Below are 27,497 nucleotides of genomic sequence, written 5' to 3' on the forward strand. Positions count from 1 at the left end.
CATTCACAAAAGCTTTTCTCATTCCAGAAGACACTGAGGATGACTTAGGCCTTCAGGAACAAATTCTAACCAGTGAAGAAGTAAATCACAATGTTAACAGCCACTATCAGTTTATACTTTGAAGAATTTTGCAAGAATGTTTTTACCACTTCCCTTTATTCAGATCCTGAACAGTGCTTTTTTCTACTTCCCTTAAATATTTGCTGTAGAATAGAACACAAGAAACAAAGAATTTGCATGTTTTCTACAGACATTTCTTCTATATGAGGAATAGAAGCATTATCCTTTTGCCTGAATACCATGAACCTGTCAGAGCACTTTATTTCACAGACTACATAAACTTTATACAATTCCCACTCCAGCACCATATGCTAGCTACTATTTCTGTGCTTTGGGAGGTCTTGATTTTGAATGAGGTACACAAAAGGACTAGAGACCTTGCCATTCAATACAAAGCCAGTTAACTCAGACAAAGAGTACAGCAGAATGACAGCTCCATGCTGCATCATTGTTTAAAATCCCTATTCTGAGTGGCTTAGACAATATACTTGTTCTGGGCTTCAGTGAACCACAAAGCACATTATTCATAAATGTCCAGTTTTTAAAAAATATAGTGGAAAGAAGCACGAGCAAGTCTTTTTCAATTATTTCCTGCTCTTTACTGGCCTAACAGGAATGAGTTTTCTATTTTCACCCATTGCATTTCAGCAACGTAGATGCATGGGTGAGATGTCTCACAAAAGCAGTCAACACAGTTCTTTCTGGGCTGTATATTACAACATAGGACAAGTGAGGATGATAAACACAAAAGGTGAGCAGGAATATGTTAAAAAAGCACTGCAGGGTGCAGCTTCCCAGACAAGCTCCTTTCCACTGAGGTCAGTAATAAAACTCCCAGAACCAGATTTGCAAAGCCCTTATTCTCCGGGGGAGAAGAGTTGCTTGCACACTCTATCCAGACCTCTGGATAGCTCTCTGATGGAAGTGAAGCCAGTGACTCCCAATGAGGAAACAGCAATGGACTCCAGCAAAGTACTTCCTAACTGCAGTCCTAGCTTGCTTTTTTGTTATTGATATAACCAACATGCTCGGATCCCAGCTGCTGAAGTGAGGTGCATGTACAGATGAAATCTCCTTTCACTTAACACTGACTTGGATAAGCAGCAAATCAGCTGATCAGTTGAACTTTACTATCTATAAATGTCTTCAGAAGAAACAGAAAAAGCTTCCCTACTTTGCAATGGTCAGCCTATTACACCTATGCCAAAATACTTATTCATTGTTTCAAAATAAGCAAATGTGAAAATATACAGATGTGACCATGAACTAGAATTGCAATTTCCTTCATTTTTTTTCCCTTATGACCCACAGTTTGTTAAGCTAATCAATATTGTTGTGTTAATTATAGAAAAAGAGAATATGAATATCTTGTCTACAATATATTAAGTAGCTTCATCAAAGGAAGGCAATAAAACCTATTCCATATCAGAATGTGTTGCTCTTCAGTGTTTCTTGTTATTGACACTCAGCAGTTGATTATTTTATGGCCTGAAAAATGAAAGTAGAAAGCCTTGAATTTGTCTATTATTGGCTATAACCACAGATGCTACTAGTATTTATATAAATGGCTTGAAGTTTCATAAGCTGTGTTCATTAATATCCCACAGAAGAAAGTTCTACAAGTTAATGACACATGTAAAATAGTGTATTTAAATCCATTAGAAATGCATTTGTGCTGAAATCTATTCTTTAACACTACAAGCAGGCTTAACAAAATTAAATGCCTTTACCAGCCTTCCATGGATGAGAGAACGGTGTATGCTATACTACATCCTCTTATTTTCCATAGACAAAAGGCCTTACATTTCCGATCTCTCCTTAAACTGAATCTCTCATAGGCACTCATGCCCACATGCACAAAAGAGGCCCAATACTTAACTGCAGCCAAAATGCTAATTACAAGTTAAAATCTTGGATGCCTAGGCTATAGCAAAATATTCTGATGCCCAAAAATCTTATTTTGGGCATCATGGAGAACTCTCAGTCCCTTTTGAATTTAGAATCCCAGAATCACCATCTCTCACTTGTTCACATACTTATTTTCAATTGACATCTGAAAGCAGTAACTGATACAGTAAAATTTTTATACCACCTTGGCAAAAGTCCTTCATGTCCTTACCATGTTTCTTCTGCACAACCTTAACTTTAGTGCTGCTGCATTTGTAATTATCAGTGAGGATTTTTTTTCTAAGTGATGATGATCTACAACAAGTCCAAAGTATAGTGGATCATATTGGCATGCATTCACTCCAGTCTCTCACTCTGCTCCAGTGCCACGTCTCACCTGCATACATACCTGTCTGTGGCAGGAAAAAAGCCCCTTCACGACTTGTGTGCCCTTCGTCACTGCAATGTTCTTACTGGATTTGGTTTACAACAACTTAAGGCAGCAAAACACAAAACAGCTACCCCTCACCTAAGGAAGGCCATGGCTATGAATCACACTCTTTTCCCCAGGCATGATATTAACTTCTGGAGGCTCAGCCCCTTCACACCATGCTCCAACACCTTGTTTTCTTGTAGTAAATGAGTACATAATAATGTTAACTAAAGTCGTGTTTCTCTGCTTAATTCCTCTTTCATTCCCCCTCTCACCACAGAATCATAGAATGGTTTGGGTTGGAAAGGACCTTAAGACCATCAAGTTCCAACCACCCTGCCATAGGCAGGGACACCTCCCTCTAGACCATGTCGCCCAAGGGTCTGTCCAACCTGGCCTTCCATCTCCCACCACACGTGGATGGATTGAACTGTGCCCTCCTCTGTGCATTGACTGGATTAAAAGGGAATAGAGACCACAAAATCTGCAAGTAGCATGAAATAAAAAATTATACAATGTCTCAGTGTAATAGCTATGGTCTGTGTAAGTCTGATTAAGTACTTTTATTTATCCATATCATATCTGGACAATTAGCTGCCAAGTTACAAAATGCACTGTGTCTTTTCAAGTTATTCTGAATCTAATAATGCCAACAGAGTTCTGTTTCCTTTTTACTCAGTAGTAAGCAGCCATAAGACTTATCCTTTCATAGTCAAATAAATACCAGATTCATGATGGGATACATTTAAGTTGCAGCTACCGTACAGATACTGGGAGCCACTGCTTTTATCCTATGACTAGAACTAGAATTCAGTTTTCATACGAAAAGAAACACTGCCAAATTGTGAAAATATTGTGCTGGGGTTACTAGAAAAAATTTAGAGTGTTAAAGATGAAATAACGTAAATCTGAATTTATCACCTTTAATACTTTCTCCCTTGTGTTTGCCCATGCTTCAGAGCAGGCAATGAAAAATTAACACATTCACCTTCAGGGATTCTCAATAGTTCCACTTAAATTAAACTCACATTTCTCCAAGGGGGATTCACAGACTGTGGGAGAATATTCATCCCAAGTTTCCATTGTTTTTATTGGGATTATTTGCAGACAATTTTGAAATGTTTTCTATAGAAAGGCTTACATGACTGTTAGATAAAATTTATAAAAAAAAACAACTTTAAAAGACACACATGTGAAATCAAATTTAAATAAGTACTTTCCATTTAACATATATTATAAAACAGAATTAAAAAAGCAAGATAAGTTATATATAGTTCAATGCAATATAGCTAGCCTGTACTACGTTAACATTTTTCATTCTCCAGGACATAGTGTCTCCCTGTGACTTTTTGTTCCTTTAACATCAAAAAGCAGTGATATTTGAAAGCTTACAATTACAAAGAATTGAATTTCTTTTGCCCATTGACTTCTTTCTTTCTTTTTCTTTCACTTAAATAAAGAATTATTTTAAATGCAGATGATAAATGATAAGGTTTTTCATCTCTGACCTTTGCGTTGCTTTCAGTGACTCAAAAGGCTTAACCTTTATTTGAAAAGCCATGTACTGATCTAATGGGATCTTCAAGGAGAACAGATATAATGTCCTGATATATATATTTGCACGCTATAACCTTTAGCTCATAACCATATTCCAAGGTCACTTTAAGCACAGCTGTTACCTGCACTTGGGACACAGTCAAAGGATAGCGGAATAATATCCAGGTGACACCTTCACTGCAGGGTGGAATGGTTAGAGAGCCCTCATACACCCAGTAGTCACGCAGAAGAGGATCTGAAATTAAAAGACGTGAAATTTTAATGACATTAAGGAAGATCACTCTGTCTTTCAATTATGACAACTTATGACAGCCACGAGCTTGTTCATATGATGAAGTTAGTACACAGTACGCTAAGGTGTGAATTTATAACCTGCCAAGCACTGCCCTCTACTTTCTCATGTGAATGTACATGAGCTTCTGGTTATTATATTGCAGTAACTTCTCCCTGCACATGAGTATTTTAAAGATGAAAATGCCACTTTATAGATGTCAAAAATAACACACACAATTCATTAAACTAACACAGCAAATAAATAATGTAGTGATAAAGAACTCCTGTTAGTGACAAAGCTGAAAGAGACATCACATTTTGAAGGCAGAGGGGCTGTGGTGACCAAGTTTTCACTGACTTCCACATTTAGAACATGTCCCAAGGATGATTTTATTTCATTTTTTAGAAAAATTGAGTGAAGACAGTTCAAGCCAAACTTTTCAGTTCACAATTCTAGTGATGTATTTTTTGAGATGCACTGAAGCCTCCTAGCTTTGGAAAAGAGAGTTGAATTTCATAGGGGAAAAAAATCAAGGTTGATTTAAGAATAAATTGATTTTAATAAGTTTATAAGCTTATTAATAGGTTCATAAAGAACTGTTGTCTCTCAAGAAAATGTGCAATGGTTTGTCCAAGCAGAGTTTTAACTCTACATACAACACAACATACAACAGTTCGATGTTAATGGTTTTAATTCCTCCAAGATTTCAGTCACAGTGCACTTTGCAAGACTACACAGTGCTTTCCTTTGCTGCTGTAGGCCATACTCACAAATCACTCCCTGACACAGCTTAAGATGTATGAAGGGGAAACTGCCTGACTGTAAAAGAAGGGACAAGAAACAAACCTAGAGAGGAACTGGAAACAAAGGGTGGTTAATCATGCCATGGAGAGCTAGGGGGAAGATTGTGACTGTCTTGACAAGGACAGAATGTGAGATTGGAAACAAATAAACTTGCTTGGTTGACCTAACCTGTTACTGCCATTTCACTACTAGCTCAGAGGAGTATCAGTAGAATTAAATTTTGCTAATGAAGCCTGAGACTGTCAGTGGATGGATTTTGTTTTGTTGGAGTAATTTTCCTTCTCAGTTAGGGAATTACATAGCAAATCCACTGAAAGCAAGTTGCATTATCAAACACTCAAGAGTTAAGAACTGCAAGAATTAATTCAGCCCATCCTGTGCATGTACTCTGACACCATCTTGTTACATGATCACATATGTCTTTTCTAGAAAACCTGTCATCATTTACTTGCAAAGATGGATTATTTTGTTTTGAAAATCCTCTAATAACATTTGGATTTCTCAATACAATATGTGGTCCTTGGTCTTCTTTTTCCTATGCTATTCAAATCCTGCTTGTTAGAAGGACCATATTTTGTCATTTTTTGTATTTCTAATGCACTCATTTTTTCAGTGTCTGAGTGCTCCACAAACACAAATTGATCTGTCCAACACCCCACTGTGGTGAGGAAAGACAGATTACCCCCACACGTTAAAGAGGGGGAACTGAGGCACAGAGAAGTTAATGTCAAATGCATCTATTCATTTGAGCTGTTCAATATGAGATGCTTAGAACCTGATTTCTCAGAGTAGTTAACTTTCTATAGCACTTAATGCAGTCAGAGCACTGCTCCCATTGACTTCAGTTGGAGGTGTAAGCACTCAGCACTTCTGCAAATCAGACCCCATGATCTCAAGTCGGGCACCTAGAAAATGAGGAACACATAGTTAGAGATGACTTATGAAAAATTTGGTTTATGTGACTCGATCACCATCAAACAGGAACTGTGAAGCAGGGCTCCTGTGAAAAATACCTTATGGTCACGCAATTAAAAGAGGTTTTAAAACATATATGCATGAAAGGGCACAGGCAGCCTTAATTCCTGCAATTCCTAATTGCTGAGCGCTTGACTTTGCAACCTAAACAATATTCTTTTGATATATATAATTAATACAGTTTCATGTAGACCTGGAGTACTCTGAAAATTAAAGATCTTCCCACTGTGATGCAGAATTTAGCTCACAAGGATTCCTTGCAGAAACATTCATCTTGTAGAAATGCCTTTTTTAAAAAAGTCATGTTTTTCTCAAGACAAGGTAGTGGAGTAGTAGTAGACAAGTAGTAGAGGTAGTGGTTGTTTCTTACTATTACTCTTTTAATTTTAGCTATATGAATTTGAATTTGCGTCCCATTGTCACTACTCCTTGTATGCTACACAACTGTCATTGTGTTATGGCATTGACTTTTGATGCTGCCAAAAAGGCTACCTTGGTAAGTGGGTAACCTTATGCTTCCTGTTCTGTGACAAAGTAGAGAAAGGAATACACACAGCTCCTCCTTTAGATGGGATGATAAATCATCAAGAAAATTAGCCACAGTGTTGCCAGCAGTGCATGGACTACAGTATCACATCCCACTCACAGGTGCAGATGTATCATAAATTCCAAAGGGACTTCATCCCTATCCCTGGTAGCACTACTAGGTGCAAAACACATTACCACCTTATGGGACACACTCCCAGGCCTGCAATTAGACTATGCTTTAGCTCAAGATTGTCTCAGCCTCTGCAATAAGCTACTAATCCACACACACAAAAGTAAGCAAAGGCACCTACCTGGCAATAAAGAGTTGGGATTAAAACAGGGTATTGTTTTGGACTTTCCCTGAAAAAGTGAATACAAATCAATCTCATATCTAGTTTCTTAATAAAATGATGATAAATGGAGAGGTAAAACGCACTGCGTGTTCTTATAACATTAAGCCTTGAATTCCTGTGCAAAGTAACCTCATTACTATCCCCCATTTCATCATCATTGCATTTGTCCCTGCAGTTACACAAACACATTTTTTATTCTGCTTTATTTTGTACTCTAAGGTTATCCCAGCGATTTGTTAACTTTCTGCCTTTAGTACCTGGGCTCCTTCCAGGTCCCAGCCTTGAAATTCTCTACATGAAACCGAGGGTTTCCATACAAACAGAGTTTAAAATCCAAGGGCCAAAGTGAGCTTTGCCTTGACTGATGTGGATGACACTTAATAAGATAATGCTGGTTCCACGTATTTAATGCAAGAAAATTTTATGTATGCCAAAAGTACATTTGATGTTGACCCTGTGAAAGTCATTAGTATAACACACTCACAATGATGAGGCCTTTAATGACCTTTCTCTACTTGGCTGTCATTTCAGTAGTGAAACTACAGAGTTCTATACATTAATTGTTTTCCCCGACACCTTCATAAACAATGAGTTTGTAATCTTAAGCATCATGACTAAAGTTTACCATATATTATTTTACTGAAAGATTTTCAATTCCATTATAATAACAGCTTCTAATTTTTCTACACTTCAGCATCCACTGAGGTGAATGGCTAATTTCTCCAGACCAATACAGAACATCTCATTAATATATCTCAAAGTCCTTTAAAATCAAAGGTAAGTATGATTATTTCTATGTCACAGACAGAGACATGAAGCAGAGAGATGGAAGTAACTTGCCCAAGGTCATTTAAGATAGCATCAACATTCTGGAGAGCACTCATATCTCCTCAGTCCTGCTAGGCTTATTATCTGCTCTTTAGGATCCCCACACATAATCCACCTGACAAGACGGCATTCTGTGTTTGCTGATTTCCCACTGCAAGTTAATATGGGTGCTCAGTTCATCTATTCTTTTCCTCTACAAATTAAAACCAGATAGGTTTGGAGATACTGCTGCTGGTGTTCGCTAAGCATGTTGCAGTGCTTACATTCACACTGACTCCATGAAAATCACTGAAAAGGTTCTATTTGCAATCAGTTACCGATATAGGAGATCAAATTTTCTGGCCACCAGAAAAGGAAACAACTACAAAGACTGTATATTATCTGAATACTGTAAAATGCTGAGGTTCTGATGCAGACCACAAAAACATGCAGACCATGTTTTCACACAGAGCTCTACTACAAACACATCTGAAACCTGTCTCTTAGCTTCACACAGACCCTTCACTCGCCTACTCTCCCTCTACCTGGTCAGCGAAGGAAGCATTTCTTCAGACAATGCCTTACCTTGTACTGGATGTCCTGGAGAATTTCAGTTACAGCCTTCAGGCCTACGTGCTCTTTTCCTATCTGAAATGCAGCAAGCAGAGACGAGTTTCAGTATTTTGCTATTTCAGAAACTTTAAGGCAAGACAGAGGTCAGCCAGAAGAGTAAGTTCTGTAGTTGGTTTTAGTCAAACTACACAGCATTGTATTAACCAAATACACTGATACATGGCAACTCCAAACAATTAAATCACTGTAAAGCCACCAGACAGAAGGAAACAAGGTGTAAGTAACTTTAAAGCAGAGACAGAAACTCACAGAACAGAAGAGTTACAGTTAAGTCTGGTAAATTTTGACTACCCTGTTTTGCAGCATATACTGCATGTAGAGTCAAAATCATGCAGCATTATGGCATATAAATGCCAAGGATACAGTTTGTCCTTACCCATTTTCATCAGAAGAGTACACAGAAAGGAACAGAGAGAACAAGCATGGCAGGCACTTTTTGAATTTGTCCCCACAGCATTGCAAATCTGGCCCAAGGTATCTGTGAAGCTTGGGGGAGGTTTTCCTGCCTGCAGAGTGCAGAATGCCAGATCCCCTGCCTCATGGCATCTCTAGAATCCTGCCAGTGATCCCACCAGTGATCCCACCAGTGATTCCGGCAGCCTACAGCACTGCCTTTACCAAATGCACGGAAGATAGGGCTTTCAAAAGAAACCCATTGTTGAAATAAGAGATTCTTATTTTCCATGAATGTTGTTCACTCTGCACACTCATTTCAGATGCTTCTGATCTAAATCACCCATTCTAGGAGCCTAGCTTTTACCTTCAGAACAACATTGTCAAAATAGGAAGACTAAGGACAGCCTTCCACTTGATTTCTTTGCCAGTGTGTACACATTTGAGGGGAGGAATGAAGCGGGCATGAGTGAGAGCAGAACTAGACCCTGAAAATTTGCTTGCTTTTTGTTTCTTTTGGAATAGAACTGCACAGTAGTCACTGGAAGGAAACAACTGAACGTCAAACAAGAGGTACGTTGTTATTTCAAGAAATTTAAGAGGATTTTCTTTTGTTTCAGAATGGAATTTCAATTTAAAACCTTCAAAGTGCATAAAAGATATGGAAATCACTTCAAAGACACTGTTTCTAAATTAATAATCACCACGGGCTGACACTTAAATCAGTGAAAATATTTTCACTGAACTTAAAATGATGTCTTTGAGAACTGTGGTGCAAAACTACTGTATTTCCATGCCTTTGTAACAGAAAAAATGTTCACCGAATTTCCTGTCCCTGTTCCTTTAATAAGCAGCATAAATGCTGTTATTCCTTGGCCAGCTGTAATTACATGATGCCTTTCTTGGCTAATGAAAAAGCCTTTCGGAATGCTTATGAATCCTGACAAAGGTGAGAGACCAGAAATGGAAAATGTACCATTGAAGTTTCAGATTTATTTAAGAACTTATATATAACTTTCTAACTAACTTGAAGGTTACCTCTGCTGAAATTAAAAGGTGACTTACATATGCAATTATTACACAGCCCTCCAGATACAAAACTGAAGACTTTCTAACTTCCATTTTTAGCAGTTCTGAGTGTTGGAGCTGTAACCAATGTACCTTTAAATTCAAACAGAGGTAAAGCTCAAAGGCACTCATAAACTCATTATGAAATACAACAAATTAATAATATCACTGTGAAAGAAAATTCATTTGATCTAAGCATGAACTCTAAACCTCTTCCTCCAAACCCATTTAAATAAAACAGTTTGCCATTTCTCATGAGGAGGACAAGAATTTGGTGTTTGAGGACTAAAACTCAAAATCTTCTTTATAGGGTGCAGCCCTTGACACACCTTCAACAGGAATTAGATTATGGGGCTAACTTCCCAGCTTGCATTACACCTTCTCCCAAGGAAGGTCTAAGCCTCCTTGTCGCAGCCTTTTTCCTGGGGGTCTGTGGCAAGACCTGCTACATTATCAGACCAGCATCTCTGAAGAAGTAATGCCACGCCACCTCACATTCCTTCTGTGTGAATTGAAACACAGACTTGCCTCTGCATTCAGAAAAGCACAAGCCTACTATCTGTTTTTAGCATGCCAATGGGTTAGTCCTCTTCTTCCTTTCCTCATCTCCTCTGTATAGTTCCTCAGTCCTCAAACAGTAGTCTTGGCCAGGAATGGAGAACAACAATCACAGAGACAGTGAAGCACTTGTGCCTCCTAACAACCCTCATTCTGCCCTCAGAGGATATCTAGATATCTACTTATAGCCAGAGCCACAGAGAGATGACTGATTATGTATCACCCCTTCTTTAACTAACATACTCCCAATAACCTGTTTAAACAAGAATTGCTTGTTTAATTCACAATCAAAGACATGACTGAGAAGTATGTTTCTAATAGAATACCAGCAGTTACACATTCTTTATTTTTTTTTATGAAATCATTAAAAATGAAAGAAAATGGAAAGGAACTCATTCTCTTCAGACAAACGATAGTGCAACACAGGAAACTTACCTGCACAAACAAAGCAATAATAGCTATGCCGTGCTTCTTCCCTACTGCCTCATCAATGCTGCTGTACAGTGTGGAGTTCCAGTGCATTAGATGAAGCTAAAACAAAGCAGTGCAAACAGATTGATAGAGAAATATGTTTTGCCATAAAAAACCCACCAGCGGTAAACAACAATTAACAAAGCCTCAGCGCGTGTGTGTGTGCATGCGTGAGTATTCATATGTGTATGCCTATGGCTGTGCATGTATATGTAAGTGGATTCCTATTATAAACATCAGGAATCCCATGAAAAAAAAGGACAGCTGCAGAGAAAGTGATGTACAGCCAGTTACCAAATATCTACAACAAAAGTGTAACTATGCTAATGATGTTAATGGTGATTTACCAACTCCCTCACTTTGAATACTGAAATGATGTCAGCTGATGCAACCCACCCATTTTACCTCTCAGCCAGCCAGCACTCTTCCAAGGCAGGAGTATGATTATAGACATAGGCTGTCTGAACACACATTTGACTGGTCAACTGTACTATCTTAATGTCACTTGTCCCACATTGTCACCCCCCAAGACAAGTCACTCAAATGTCACTAGTAAGAGCAGGAGAAGTGATTTCAGGAAAGGTTAAATGTACAGAAAGTCAAGCAGAGAAAAATGGCTGGAGGACCACCTTAGGGACAGCAGTGAAAGGGATGCTAAAGAGTAAACTATGAGCCCTCAACTGCCTTCTCCCACAGGGTAGCTGGGCCTGTAGGAGTTTATGCATGAATGCAAGTCAGGCAGCAGACATGGGATAGTAAACACAAAGTCTCCTCTGGTGAGATGTCACAGCGTGATTTGGGAAGTGGTGTTTAAGAAAAGTGCTGGAAGACAGAACAGTTGGAAAGAGAAGAAGAGAGGGAGGCAGACAGGCAGGCAGGCATGAAGGCAGGCAGGCAAGAAAGCAGGAAGGCAGGCGGGCAGGCAGGCAGGAAGGAAGGAAGGAAGGAAGGAAGGCGGGACAGCAGGCAGGCAGGCAGGCAGGCAGGAAGGAAGGAAGGAAGGGCAGTATCTACTGTACTGAGAGGTAATATGCATTTCAAACACGAGTTTTTCCAGCACTAATGCTAAAATGCAATCTCTGTGGCTGGGTCTGATAACATTGCAAAGCTTCAACATCCTAAGCACAGCTGCTTTGAAGTTTATCTGCCAACAACTTTTGCACATTTCAGATAGATAAAACAGCTAAAAAATACAAACTCTTAGATTTAATTCCCGTTGTAAAATCGTGATCAATGCTTTGCTCAGTCATGTGTCTAAGAAGTTAAAATGTCAACCTGTTATCTAACATTGTTTCCACCTTCAGCAAAATTAGTTTTTAAAACAGTCTTCCTACTTTGTGTTTCATTTCTGCCTCTGTGAAATGCTTATTGACCCTCAGACAACAGCAGTTTAGTCGGTCATCTCAGCATTTTAGAAGACCGGTTCCCCAAGCAATCACTCTCCCTTTATTTATTCTCTGATGAGAATTCTGGGCACTCCTCTTGATGACTGTCATTTCAAAAGTCAATACAAAATTTTAAATCAACATACTGTAAATCAAATTCAATTCCAAATTATCACACAAAAATGCTGATCAAAGGCGTCTGCTGTGCTAAAAACATGAAACCTTTTTCTTAAAAAAAAACATAATCCCTTTGCACATGAGAACACTAATACAAATGTACTTGCCCACAGCTACAAACCTTCTAGACATACAAATGCTCACTGTTAGAATTAAGCTATCTATTGCCCATGGATTTACTTGGTGCCGTGTACTTTATCAGCTATAAAGCGCTTTGGTACACATTTGATTTGCCTTTGGCTTTTAAAGAAACAGAACCGCAGGATCAAATAATGAGGCTCCAGTCTCCCAGGCTCACGTTAGCAGGCACAGAATTACCCCCACCACCACCGCATTTTCCCAGAGACGAGCCTGGCGTTTCCATCAGCTATCCACTAGAGGGGGCTCAGGGAGCCCCATAGTTCTCACCTAAATCCTGACGTTAAGAAGCAAAGGCGAAAGTAAAGGGCTGGGTGCCTCGCAGTCGGGATGGCAATGCCCTTGGTGCAGCGAGAACAGCGCAGCATGGCACTGCGACGTGGTTGGTTGGACATGTCAAAGCAACCTTGTCCTTTGGTGACTGGAACAATAGCACTGAGGGCGATTGCCAAATGTAAAGAGACCATGACTTTGACTGTGTCAACAGGCAGGTCTTGGCTAAAGCTGCCGTGGCTTTGGAGGTGAAGTCCAATCTGACGTTTGTCAGCGTTCTGACAACACTGGGTTTTTTCTGACGATTTTAAAGGAAAACGCTGAGCCCCAGCAAAATGAAAATGAGCAAGTGCTTCAGGCCATACCAGCAATGACTCCAGTTTATCCACAAACAGACTGTTGTCCTGTCCTAGGCAGCAGGCTTATCAGGACAAAGATTTTCCTATGATAAGGCTATATAGCACGTAGAAAAATTACACCAAAACCTCTGTGTAATACTGTAAAACATTACAAGGTCTAGAATTAGTCTGTGCAGCAGCATAAACAGCCTGACAGGAAGACATACTGCAAAAGACACAGCTGCTGCTTAAAGGCGGGGGGGGGGGGGGGGGGGGGGGGGCTGGGGAAATCAGGCTCCAAGGTGTGGGCACAATGCAAAAAAACCTGTAGCTGGAACTGCTTTCCAGGGAACACACCTACCGGCCAGCACATCTTCCCACATATCCAAGGGACATGGGGAGAGTAAGTTAAGTATTAGCTATGCATTTTAAGAGTATCTTTAGGTCTCTGCATCGCCTCCAGGCCCCCTTCCTTTCTACCAGCTCAACAGAGGTCAGGATGGTCTACTGAAAAAAAACCCTAACATAACACAAACACAGAAAAGGGATGTACTTATGGCTACTCTAGACACCCCTAGACTAAGTTCAGGTTTAGTAACCAACATTACTAAAGGTATGGTTTCTGTAACTTTGAGGTTTTGCTCAAGGATGCTTAAAATATATAGTACACTCCTTGGAACAGGAATTACCATTTTGTACTGGGCTGCTAAAGCCCAAGGTAGAATGGACTTGTCATCTGTGTTTAAGATCTCACTGTGCTACTTCCTTAGTGGTGGCAATAATTAAAGTAGATTAGTGATCAATTTTGGTTTTTGCACAGCAGGTTGTGAACTTACTGTCATAAGCACTGTGGTCCCAAACAGTATCAGCAGCTTCATAAATGCATTAGACAAGTTATGGACAAGTCCAAAAACAGACACTAGAGAGAACAGCTGAGGTGCTGCCTCTAGCACTCCTAGTCCTGTGATGGTAGATGACTAGGGAGTACAACAAAAAGTGGTCAGCCTCATGCCCTCTCCCTGTACATCATCCCTGACACTGCTAAAGACAGCGTACTGGATGACCCGCTGGCCTGATCCAGCAGCAAATTTATTACATTCCCATGTTCTGCAGGAAGGTGATATTTGGAATAGCTATTCACAGAAAAGGTTCTGTCATTAGGGATTTGCAAACTGAAATTAGACAGGCAACCTAATGGAAAATAATAATTAATACCATAATATTTCCTAACAACATGCCAACAGGCTCTACATCTTTTGCTCTCTGATAAGCCCATGCATGCACGCTGAAATAAATAAATGGTTGTCAACATGCACTTAAATAAATGGAAGTCAAATCAAATTACTTCTTCTACAGAGCAGGAAAAATGTAGCTCAGGTGGGGGCTGGGTAAGTACACAAAAAAGTGATTCAGAAAGAGAAATATTAACAAGGAAGTGGTAAGGCCTGAGCGTAGCAAAGCGTTGCTTTCAAGTCATGGTTTATCCTGTGTATTTGTGTGGTTCTCTGGACATGTTCTGCCTTTTGGTTTGCTCTGGTTTTGTTTGTAATATGACATCAGATGAAAACATCAGATAACAGTTAAAAAAAAGATGGCAAAAAGTCTACAAACATTACAAAATTTGAACTCTAGAGAGTACAGTCCACAAACAACATGGCCTGTAACTCTTGTTAATATTTTATGGGAATCAGATGTGCACAGAGGACAGACTCAAATGCTCTTACAAATCTTGGAACTGTCAGTGTAATACAATGGACACGCACACTGACAACTTCATACCCACACATCTGTATCTTACAAGTAGCAATAGCAAGAGAGGCTTATTAGATTTTTGGTAACCTTCAGTTTCACATTGATTTGAAACAGCTACATAAAAAGTGCATATTCACAAGGGGTGCCAGTCTCTGATATGAACATAACCATGTGGGGTTTTTAAATAATCAGCTGCAGTGTGCTGGCAGCTTACCATTGTGTGGTTTTCATTCAGAGCACAAACAAGCTGCGCATGTCAGTAGGGCAGGCGAGACACTCCTCAACTTGTAAGCTAATGTTTTGATACTCAGTAGTTATGATGGTTCTATATAACCAAAATGAGTCAGCTATGCTGTCACTATTTATCAGTATCTGGCTTAGCATGCCAGACTGTATATTTTTACAATAAGTCATCAGAAAACTGTGAGAAACGCCTTTGAGCATTCAAAAAAATCCATTTTTCTTTTAGACAATAATTTGGAGCCTTTTAACATACCAGCTGTAAATCAAAGAATTGTAGCAGCGACTTCCTTAAAATCAGGTAAACTGTAAACTCATTAAGACAAACAATAATAATGTGCTGATAAAGTAGATTTGTTCTGTGAAGGGAGCTGGAGGGACTCTTCTTCACAGGCAAGATAAAGAAATTATTCCAGGTAGTAGATCAAACCCCACAGAAGGATTATTCTGCACTGAACATATTCTGAGAATCTTCCCAATTTTCATCTCATTTCCGCTCAACCAAAAGACTACTGATCCCAGTCCTAATGTTCTTGCTTAGGAAAAGCTGACACTGTCATGAACAAGAGGCCTGTCTCAAAGCAGTACTCTCAAAACTGAGTAAGGACCTGAGATTCTGGCTTTAAAATCAATAAACAAATGAAAACCCTACACTTGAATCCATTCTCTTCTCTGCTACACAAACCTCCTTTATGTCACTACAAAAAAAAGGCCTGGGATGCTAGATTTTTACACAGAGTCAGTCCCTGGGATGACAGATTTTGGCAGGAATCAATGACCTAGCACATTTATCTGTTCTGAAAGCCAGTTGCTCTTTAATAAAAACCAAGTTGCAAAAACATGTACGTTATTCCCCTGTCTGGGGCATTGCCTGCTTTGTGGAAATATGCAGGGTCCTACACTCACTGAGAGCAAAAATGGTCCTTTAAACTCTATTGCTGACCTTACTTGATTCCCAGCCCACACATAAAAACATACAATGACAGGATAATTTACGTTGGAAGTGGCCTCTGAAGTTCAACTGCCTCCTTCCCCCATTCACAGCAACACCAGCTTCAAAGTTAGCTACTAATTCAAAGTCATCATGAGATCATGCTTTCATCAAAGCAACATGAGATCAGGTTGCTCAGGGCCTTGTTTGACTAAGTTTGTTTAGCTCCAACAACGGAGATCCTACAACTGCTCTGGGTAACCTGTTCTGTGTCTAACCTCCTCCATAGCAAAGGATTTTTTTCTCCTTGTACCTAAATGGAATCTCTCTTGTCAAAACCTATGTCGTTCACCTTTTGCCCTTGCACACTCCCAGGAGCCTCTGTTCAGGAGCCCAGGCATGAATTGCCCATGACCACCAGAGTGACACCTCTTGGTTGACTCCTGAATGACCTCTTTCTCACACCTTCTCAGTCACCCACCTATGTGAATGACCATGTTTCACCTCTAAGCTTACTTTCACCTAAGCTTACCTGACTCTTTCAATGTCAGAAATGTTGCTGCTAGCTCTGTCCCTTACTGCAACATCCTAGTGTATATCTGTCACCCAAGTGCCAGAGCAAACATGAGACAGGCGCATCCCTTATAGGAAAATACATTCTCAAATATATCACAGCTCCTCTTTTGTTATGATGTATCTGATTAACAGTAAGAGGAGAAGGAGGACTCTGCTCCAACATTTCTGCCCTCTTACATAATCTCAATGTTACAAATTTGCCATAAATCTGCACACTCTGGAATGACTTGCTACCATAAAAAGGACTCCACATACTATTACTGCTTTCTTTATGAATGCTTGCTGCTAAACTACTGAAACCCTAATTTGTTACTGGGATCCCTATAAAACACTGTTCAATGTATAGTGTTTCCACTGGCTATGCAGTTGGGAAGAAAGCACCAGTGGAGTCAAGGGGAAATGTATCAACAAAACCTCACCAGACCCAGGCCCCACAGGGGACTTATGTGGGATAAAACCACCCACAGGTGAGGGAGAAGGAGGCCACACAGAACACCTGCCCAGCCTGGGTGTAGGTCCTGCCTTAACCTCATTGGCAACTATAGGCCATATTGCAAAAGATTCTGACACAGGGGATCCTTTTGTTTAGCTGGCTCCTGTTTATGCTCTACACACAATAGAAGATGGTAATTTTTAAATAATTCCTCTTCAGACCCGCACATCAACCTATTACAATATCAGATTGAGATACTATCATCACTAGGCTTGCTTGAATCTATGTTGCTGTTGCAATCACCCATTGTACTTTTTCCACTCTCTTTAGTAAGGAGCTAATTATTACAAAAGCTGCTTTCTTCAATGCATTCTTCATCATGTGTAAATTGATCTTCTGGAAAGCTTTGTTCCTTTGTCCAAACTAGGTTATGCAGCTATTTCTTGTTAGCTCTGCAACTAGCAACCACAAGGTCTGGAAAAGTCTGCTTAGTCTAGTAATGTTACAGAACAAGAAGGGATCTAAGGATGGGACATACATTATATGTATGCTCTTATATATTCCCAGGTCTTATTTTAATTCACATAGGCTATATTTCAGAAGACGAATAGGTAAATATTGTATCACCACTTCTTAACCAGAGTTGCATCTAAAACATGTTAGTCTGGAAATTTTGACACATTTCTTTTTGCCATATTTCTGTCACTGCTGAGAAGAGAGTGGAGCTGAAATTCTGTTCTGATTCCACATAAACACCATCTCAGGGATGAATCTATATCCCTAAGGTAAATTAAAGCAGCTTTAGAGCTGCTCTGCTGAAGACTGTAGATCAAAGAACTGCTGTCCTGAACTCGCCCAAGTTTGTTAGATGTCTCTATATTCTAGTTTCATTCACAACATGCCATAAAAGCTGAAGAGGGAACAGTACAAATGGGAAACTCTGACTACCTGAGGGCCAGCATAAAGTCTTTTTCCTGGGTTGAGAGGGATGAAATGAAGCTGAAGATTTCAGCTAGTAATAATAGAAGGCAACACAACCTACTTGTACAATAACGATGTGTAATTTCAATAACACAAATATTTCATAAGCAACATCACAGGAGGACAAAATGTGGAAAAATTGTGTCTTGCTATTATACATGCACACAAGAATTTATGACTTGATACTTGACTTGGCACTGAATTGTTTCAGGAAGCAATTGACTAAGCTGCTGGCAGTGACCATAACATACAGTAATAAAGTTCCAAATCCTCACAAGGGGACTGAACCAAGGATATGACCAGGGCACACAGCTTCAAGAAAAGTGATTAAGAAAAACTTAAGTTAGTTATTAACAGCCTGAAGGAGAGGTTTAGGAAATTAGAGTTAATGGAAATGATATAGAGGATGTTTGAAAATATCTCAGGAGAAGCAGGAGTACGTGTACATACCCCATGCCACAAAAAAAACAAAACCCCATAAAACCTTAACAAAGCCTGCATGGTTAAACATTACAGTTCAGTCAATGTAAATATGCTTCCTTTGGAAATGCAAAAGCAAATAAAAGCAAATTACTAGATCATGAACTCTGGGCAAAATCAAGAAGAAGATGAGGAAGTATCCAAGGGAGTTAGGTTCTTAATCGGTGTAGTTGGTTTATGCCTGTAGACTTGAATTCTTCTAGGCTCCTGTCATGGATAGGTGCCAAAATGTTCCTGAATTTCAGCAGAAATTAAATCTTCAAAATTTCATACATAGATCTTTGCCATAAAAAAAAATTACAAAAAGGGAACTCTTTGCCTATCTTTAAAAGCAATGCTAACTTCAGCACTAGGAGAGACAAGCTGAAAGCAGCACCAAGAAACAAGGATGACAACACTGTTAGCATTAAAAACCTGCAAATTAATACAATGTGGGAGAAGGGAAAGCCCATCTTCTGCTGGACTTCTGCCTGTTACCATATATTGAAAGTGTTAAAGATCTAGCAGGCCTCCTAGTCTGTGGGTTAGCCATCAGGCTCTAAGTTTGCACAGAACAAGATGACATTCCCTGAACAAAGAAGTCTGTAATCTAAAATCAGAGAAATTAGGTACAAACAAATCAAGTTGGAGCAGAGTCCACGGTATCCTGGAGACACTGTTTAAACAATTTTGCAGTCACAGTGTGAAATACTGTATTTCTCAAGTCAAAAACTAAACTCACACCTAAAACATGCAGAACAGATACTTGACTGGGACATCAGAGTAGTCCAGAACACTTGCTGACTGGTGTTCTCTCCACAAACATCTTTGAAAGAGGGCAGAACTGTAACATGACAGTAAATAAAATTATTTTAATTGGATCATAAAAGGAAGGTTTGCACAGATACCTTCCAAAATCTATTCTCTTTCCAAAAAGCCGACCACGCAGCAGCAAAAGTAGCCTAGGCAACTGTGTGGCGTATCTTCAGGTGTGCCAATGAAAAGGCAAGGAACAGTGCAACTACTGAACCATTTGCAGCATCTCAGGCAACACTCTGGCAGTTGCTGTGACAAATCGCTGTTCTAAAGAAGTATCTACATTGGTAAGCCATACTGAAAAAGAGTAATAAAAACACTGGAACATCTAATAGTAAGCAGGAATACATGTTCCCTTTGAACAGTCTAATCACATGCAGTAGCGTCATTTCATATAAGACAAAGAACTACCTGCCCATTGAAAAAATGAAATTAACACCAGGAAGTACTGACATATATGGGAAGATTCAGAAGACTACAGTTACAAACAGTAAGCTAAGAAGTGATGGGAACCATAAAAATTCCACCTGAGTACTTGTGTTTCTGTGCTGGCAAAAGAAGCCAAAAGCTTTTTAAACAAAATAAAACAAAAAAATTAAACATAATTAAAAAAGAAAAAACAGGTCAAATCCTGTGTCCCTCTTCTAACCAGACAGACTAACTCTTCAGGGAGAGGCTTCATTTCCACTGTATACAAGGTTAGGAAGCAAGAAGGGGATACATGGAGGGTGACACAAAGCTGAACACCACAGCAGTTCTCAGCACTCGCAGGGAGGCATAAACTATCTTCCTGGTTAACACAACCACGCCAATGTCTTTACCTATCTTAAGTTTCTATAAATGACACCAGTCTCCAGAAAGCTTTGAAAATTCCATGTAGACCCTTTTTGTTCAGGCCTTGAACAGAAGATCAAAATATCTCCTTGTCTGCCCATGGAAGTTGCTGACATGAAACATCAGCTTGCCTGCTTCTTAGCAAAACCACTGGCAATACATCGAAGGGTGCAGGAGAATCTGAGGATGCTGTAACTCATAATTTGTGTGCACAGGCATTGCTTATTTATACTGGCAGACACAGGAGATGAAAACAGGAATTAATCAAAAATTAACATTTTTCCAACTGTAACAGAAGTGTGCACGCTAAGAAAACAAATGAAAAAGACAAAATACCCTTGTTTCTATCGCTTTTGCTATCAACCTAATCAATAAGAAAACAAAAAGCTACACAGTTATTACTGTCAGATTCATAGGTCAGACTCTTCACTGTGCCAAGTTTCTGCTCAGTGCATGAAGCAAGGAGCACCACAGAGCAGATTATTGTTCCCTGATACCACGTCTGGCCCCAGCAAACATCTAGGCTGAGGTGCCCTGGGTCTGCCCTTACCTGTGCTAACAGGAACAAATACACATTCAAGCTTTTCTTCTTCCTTCCCTTGAACTACGAAGGCCAGGAAGGAGAAAGCAAGGACTCTCCAGTCTGCTTTTACTCTGGATTCTTGCCAGCCTGAGCGGGTGTGGATATGTGTCTGCATGTGCTTTTATAGCTCCTTTATAGCTCCACAGTTAGAAAGCACGAAGCTTGGAAAAAGGACTGGCCCTTGATGAATAGCTGGTGATATTACAGACTAGCAATGCCATCAAGAAGACAGAAAACACGAAGTGCTATGGGTTAAGCATTTAATTCTGGAAGTGTTATTTATATGACTAAGGATTTAATACAAGCATGTCCAATTCTGCAGTGTTGGTGGCAATCTGTTGTCTTGGATTTAAACCCAGACTGTTTGTATGTAGAAGGATTTAAATCACTGATTTAATTTTCAACAATAGATTCTCTAATGAAGGCAGAATAAAAAGCACTCCTTCCCTGCTAATTTACTAAGTTTTATTAGCAACTGTTTTGAATCCCTCTGTGTTTCAAAGCTAAGGGTCTCTGAAGAGATGAGAATCTGCAGCTGCGTTTTATCTTCTTAAGCCATAATCTTGACTGTTCTCCAGTGAGCAGCTGCTCTTCCATACTACACTCCTCTAGGAAACTCAGTCAGGCTTTTTCCTGTAATGTTGGCTAAGCTTCCATTGAAATAATAAACGTCATTATGCACCTCCAACAGTTTTCTTTTTAATTGCTAGTTTGCACATTGCATAATGGTGTTATACTTTTCACCTCTCCCATAGTTCCATAAACTCCCTAAATTTTGTTAAACTTTAACTGTTCCCCAGTCCAGTTCATTATGTGGCTTAATGGTGGCACAGCAAAAAGGCAGGAATGACCAGTGAGACTCTCTCATTGCCAGCAGTGTAGTCTACAGACTACGGCATCGGATAGCCCCGGGGGTTAAATTGCTACACTGGGATTTACAGACTAAATTAGGTATTTCAGTACTAGAGTGTTTGAAAGTCTTAGCATTCAAGCATCTAGGAATCATGAGTCAGTTCTCTGTCAGTTCTGAAAAAGGCATCATGTGTGACCATGGCCAAACAATTTAATCCCTTTGACTTGTTTTCTACCAGTTTGTTTGCAATAGCAGAACTTGTCTCCCTTGTACTGATGTTTTAAAGATTAAATTATTTGTTCCTGTGAAGCACTCAGGCATGACAGCAAATGCTTATATAAGCCTTCAAAGGTTTTCAGCTCTTAGATCACCTACAAGTTTCATCCGTTACCTCTTAAGAGCCATAAGTGCATCATTAGCACAAATAACATAAAATTTTGGGTTTACCGTTAGAAAGCTATTATAACGCAAGAGTATTGACTCACACACTGGGGCCAACCTAAGAATGGTCTTGACTCAAGCACTCAGTGTGGAAAATGACAAAACAAGGTATCTCCTTTCTCAGCTTCTTCCACAAGTAACAGGTCTTAGACAGAAAAGCAGTTATGCCTAATGGTTAGGGTACAGTGCCAAGAAAAAGCAAATAGGAAAACCAAGGCACCAGGAAAGTGAAGTAAGATGTGAGCAGAGTGCCAGCAGCAATCATGGCAGAAATTAGAAAATCATGTACAACTGAAGCAAATCACGGCACGGGCACACAGCAAGAAAAATGACAAGGAAGAGACAAAGCAGCCATCTTGCTGTGCTCAAACCTGGGTTTCTATCCACTTCAGAAGTGCCATCTCCTAAGTGATTACACAAGCCCTTCTCTCACAGCAGAGAGAAAACATACGCAGCCACGTTAGAGTTTAGAATGGGGTTTGCAATACGGGATGTCACGATAGCAGCCTCTATATCCTAAAGTACAAGCACTGTCACCAAGACATGCGTATGAGAAAGTAAAGGAGAGGGCAAAGCCGTAATCTTGCTCAAGGACTTGAAAAGATTCACATCTTTTTTAAAGTATCAGAGGCTATATTGTTTCCCTGGCAGACAGGGATTGCTACAACCTATTTTGCTCAATGGCACTTGCCTGCCTCACCACCAAACCTGTTACTACAGGCTGTGACTGAACATTGCACCTTAGCCCAGAATGACTGCAAGTTAATTTGGTACAAAATGTGTATTACAGGTGAAGCACAAAAACTGTCTGCAACTTCTGGCAGAACTAAACCAATGAGCTGACGTTAAGATAGCACAGGGAGCCCAGAGAAGGGCTTCCCTCTTGAGTCACTCCTTACTTTCTTTTCATTCTCATTTCCTTCACCCAGCTTCTCTCCACCTGCGACATTTCTTCTTAGAAAGCTTCTGTTCAGTCATCTGTAGTTTGGACCATTTATTTCTTAAAAGAATACTGAAATTCTCTATCCTGGTAGAAGTTACAAATTACAGACTACTGCAACTGCCACCTCGGAAAAGTTTTATGTGCACATGAGCCATGGAGCTTTGACACACACAACTCAGTGTAAATAAGATCATTCATAAAAGGGAGACAAAAGGAAAAAGAAGTTTCCTTACAGACTGCTAATGCCACTCTTCTCTGACCTGGTATCCAGCAGCTTCTACATCTTTCACAGGCCAATAAATAAATTGCAGATACTGCACAGAAGGGAAATCTCATTTGGTACTTCTGAAGATGGGTTCAGTTCTTCCACAGGGCTTAACTGAGCATTTCTCAGGTGCTAGCCATGCTAAAAGCATGTCTGTGCTAGCACATCAGACCATTTTTGCACCTGCTTTCACAGATCCACAATACAAAACACATATTCCTGAAAAATTCAAACTGTATGTGACTGAGCAAAACAAGGGCCAATCCAAGCTCATACTTATAAATTACCTAGAAACAAGGTATACTTCAGAGACTGCATGTGCCTCTTTAGGTCAAATTAACCCTCAACCACAATAAAAACATAATACCAAAAGAGCTTAGCAACTAGCAATGTCAAGAGTCATAAACTGCTCGTGTGCTTTTACAGTGATGGTCATTTTGGTCTTATTTTGTTGCTGGTTTTCTGTTTCTCTGTATACTGGGAGGGGACAGAGACCTCCCAGCTTTGAACCCCTACAATAAAACCAAACAGAAGTCACATCCATTTGGGGACCAGAGTGTGCAGTACCTGGAAAAATGAAGAAAAATTCTTAAAGACCTGCGCATATGGGGCTAGGATCCCACATAATATAATTCACTGACATCCCTGGGATTGGTGCTAGGACCAATTTTGCTCATAGAGTGCTGAGTAAAGCTAAGTATTATTGTTATGTTTGTAAACGACATCTACATAATGTGTAAAAAATTCTTACATAATCATTGCAGATTTGGAAAATAAAACTGAAAACATCTGCTTAGACTTTGGCCTGATTTTCCTTGTGTCTTTCCACAATTACGCCCTCAAAAATTAGATAATATCCAATGGCCATATCTACTTTAAACTACTATTAATCTGTTATTCATAACTTGTCAAGGATATAGCTATTACATGAATGACATTTCTTTAAAAGACACGTCGTTTCAATTACAGCTGACAGTATTGATCTGCAGTGATCCCAAAATATAGAGAATTGCCCAAGCCTTTCAGTAACAAGTTAATGTTCAACTAGAAAACTTGGAATTTCTGAGCAGAATTCCAAAGCTCAGCACAAAGGTACATAAACCCTTCTGGAATCTGTTATTTTTGCCTCGTGCTAAATTCATGACAGCCTAAGCAAGATTCTCCACTCATAGGTCTTGTGTTGCTAAAGTGAGTGTAATGAATTTGTTTTTGTATATTAGACTGAGGGTAGGATATGTTTGTTGCATTCTATATAACTTCATTGCAGCAGGCATTTCAGTAACTCTGAAAGAGCCTACAGAATGAATTAGTCTGCTCTTCATTACACAACAGAAAGGAACATCTCTTTACTGTACAGAGCCGACTCTGGTCCCTCATGCAACTAGATTTTCTTCTGTTCTACTCAAAAACTGTAGGACAGACAATAACACAGTTTTTAATCTTCCTGCACATCTTGGAAACTGGAATGATTTTCTGCCAATCCTCTTCTACTGAGAGCTTTCACATGGTTCACAGCTAATATAATCCTACATTTTAAAGAGGATGGATTACAGAGAATTATCCTTCTGGTTATATTGCAAGCAGTGAAAGAAACCTTTTTATTTTCTCAGATACAGTTTTGTCTCAGAGTAGTGGCCTGGAAATTCCCTTATAGTCAGACTGTTCCCTTATGGTCAGATTGTGCCTTTGGTCACACCACCACTTGAGTAACTAAAAGGAAGAAACATCTTTAAGGCATAATTTTCTCTGCTTCACGTCAGAAGCAGTGAAAACCTTTTTGTGTTGGGTTCGGTTTTTTTCTGTAGAACAGCATTGATGCCATCACATAGTTCACTTTCTCCTGGTGTCTTTCCTGTCTTTTTGACTGTAAATTAATTTGGCCTGGTACTACAGTATGCTGGGTTTATACAGAGATTGGGTACAGTGGGACTCCATTTTTAGCTGCCCCTGTTTTAACTTTGTTAACAGCAAAAATAAATAGCAGTAATTTGCTATTCCTATCCCCTTCTATCTCCCTGTTACACATCAAAGGTAGGGAGAGAGTCAGTGTTTCATTAAATCTTTATTTGTTCTTCCTCCTTCTCCAATCCATTCTCCTGGCATGAAAGAGAAGAATAAAGATGTCAAATAATTCCTCTCTTTCTTACATGTAAATCATGTTTGGGTAAATCACGTTGCATAAGTGTGGATTTTACTGCTCTGTGGCAATGTGTACTGTAAAGCACAAGCTAATCTTTGGTACCTTGTTCCATTTTCTGGCAAGAAACAGTCTCTCAGTGTTAAGACCATTACTAAATCTTTAGTGCAAGTGGTGCTGAAAGGCAAAGTAACACTGTTTATGTGCAGTAGAAGTACTTGGTAAGGAAGTTTTTGGAGAAAGTTGCACAAATGTCTCCTTTCAATTTCTGGCCAAAAGGCAAGAACGGCCTTCATGTTCTTGTTTTAATAGAACAGACAGAGAGGAGTATTGTATCAATACATACAGCCCTCTGCCTTCCTTTGTTTAAAAAGTCATTTACAGAATTTACCTTTGGTAACAGATGTTTTCGTGAAAATGATAACACCGGCTTATTACTGTCAACATTCTGGTTTCTTCGGCCAAGGAAGGTGGAAAACACATTTTTGCTGAACTTCATATAATAATAAAAATAACAATAAACTCAACCTCAAACCACATGAACATTTTTTGACAGTGTGACTTATTTCAAGAAGCTGTTCCAGAGATTACATAAGCTTAGAAGTCTAACATGTTTCTCCATGAACCTGTATATCCTAACCACATGTAAAACCCCCTGCTGTCTAGTAAGAAATAATAGATTATTGCACTAAAAGACACAGGATATTACCTAACTAAGACAGGATATTGCCTAATTTCTCTGAAAGTAGTTCTGGTATCAAAGATGAAGAGACTAACGAAGTAACTAAAGAGTGCTCTTCCAAACTTTGAAAAATAACACTTTTTTTTAGTCATCTTTTACTAAGATTACTACACTGTTAATCTGAAGCTGTTCCACAACTATTTGGTCCAATGTAATAAAATAAAGCTCTACCATCTTCAGTCCTAAAAAAAGAGACTGCTGCTCCAGTCAAATAGTCTTAGATAGTCACCTCAGATAGATCTCTTCGAACTCAAAGTTGGTTTCTGTAGAACTGCTCAGGTTTTGTAATAGCGTGATGGAGTATACAAAATCTGGGCCTGGTTTGTTGTGTTGTGAATGTACCCACTTAAACCAAGCATTTATGTTTTCAAGATACTGCTTATCCCTTTGACTTGTTTTCCTCCCACAAGGAGAGGAGAATTTAAAAACCTTATCATTCACTTTGTAAATCATTTCTAGTTTCTTAGGAAAACAACCTACCAGATTTACTCCACTGGCAGAAGATCCAAACTTATGCACTTGGTGCTCAACATATTTCTAGGTATATACCTGTGCACAAACAACTGCCAGCTTATTTTGTATTTAGTACTGGATAAAAGCATAAACTACACCAGTCTGCTTGTATATAGCCAAAATAGGCACTCACCACCAATTGTGTTCAGTAACTAACAAACACAGGGAAAATCAAGCCCAGTATGTGTTCAGAATATGGTGAATTCCAACAAATGTATAAATCAATGCTAACATTAGAAGTTAAGAAAGTAAGATTTCCTGGTCCCTTGCTCAAAATTATTGCTCTTCACCAAAAAAAAAAAAAAAAACCAAAAACCAAATCCTAGATGGGGCAGTCTCTGGAATGAAAACAGGAAATCTTCCATTCTGGAGTCTCAGACTTCATAAACATTTACAGTGGTCACAAGCACCTGTTTTATTATTGCTCAAGTATAATATTTGATTTGGACAATTTAATATAGCAGCTCTTTGTGCATACAGCAAGAAGGAACTGCAGCTCATCTGTCAAACTGCGCTTCCTTGCAGCACAGGGCAGAAGGTGATGAACTGGCTCAGCCAGTATACCTGTGTGCAACTGACCTTGGATATGACAAGCTATGTTGTCATTTTCTGACAGAAGAATTAATATGCATAGGGATCTGTTTGCAAAATTAAACGTTCACACTGTAGTCAAAGGATATTATGAGTCAGGGTTTTTTCCTGCTACAGAATTTTTGCCTCAGTAATTTCTGGGAGATCAGACTAGCTGAAAGCTGCTTTGATACAAGGGATGGGGTAACACCAGCTTGCTCACCACGAGGTGATGTTCTTCAACTGTGCCAGAATTCTGTTTGTGCAGCTGCCGTGCTGCTTTTGCGGTAGGTGAAAAATGAAATTCCTTCATGAC

At 39.4% G+C, this 27,497-nt stretch overlaps 1 protein-coding gene across 1 annotated transcript in view; it reads right to left on the reverse strand.

Annotated features, from left to right (window-relative positions):
• The window catches only part of CA8 (carbonic anhydrase VIII), a gene marked incomplete at its 5' end in the record, with an annotated part of 35,922 nt that overhangs the window by 2,515 nt on the left and 5,910 nt on the right, over nucleotides 1-27,497 (reverse strand). The window contains 4 exons of the mRNA XM_010010131.1: nucleotides 4,060-4,172; nucleotides 6,830-6,878; nucleotides 8,264-8,326; nucleotides 10,766-10,861. Of these exons, the coding sequence (XP_010008433.1) occupies nucleotides 4,060-4,172; nucleotides 6,830-6,878; nucleotides 8,264-8,326; nucleotides 10,766-10,861 (321 nt within the window). The remainder of the gene's footprint in view (nucleotides 1-4,059; nucleotides 4,173-6,829; nucleotides 6,879-8,263; nucleotides 8,327-10,765; nucleotides 10,862-27,497) is intronic.

This window comes from Nestor notabilis, unplaced genomic scaffold, assembly GCF_000696875.1.
Source record: "Nestor notabilis isolate BGI_N333 unplaced genomic scaffold, ASM69687v1 scaffold26452, whole genome shotgun sequence".
Lineage (NCBI taxonomy): Eukaryota > Metazoa > Chordata > Aves > Psittaciformes > Psittacidae > Nestor > Nestor notabilis.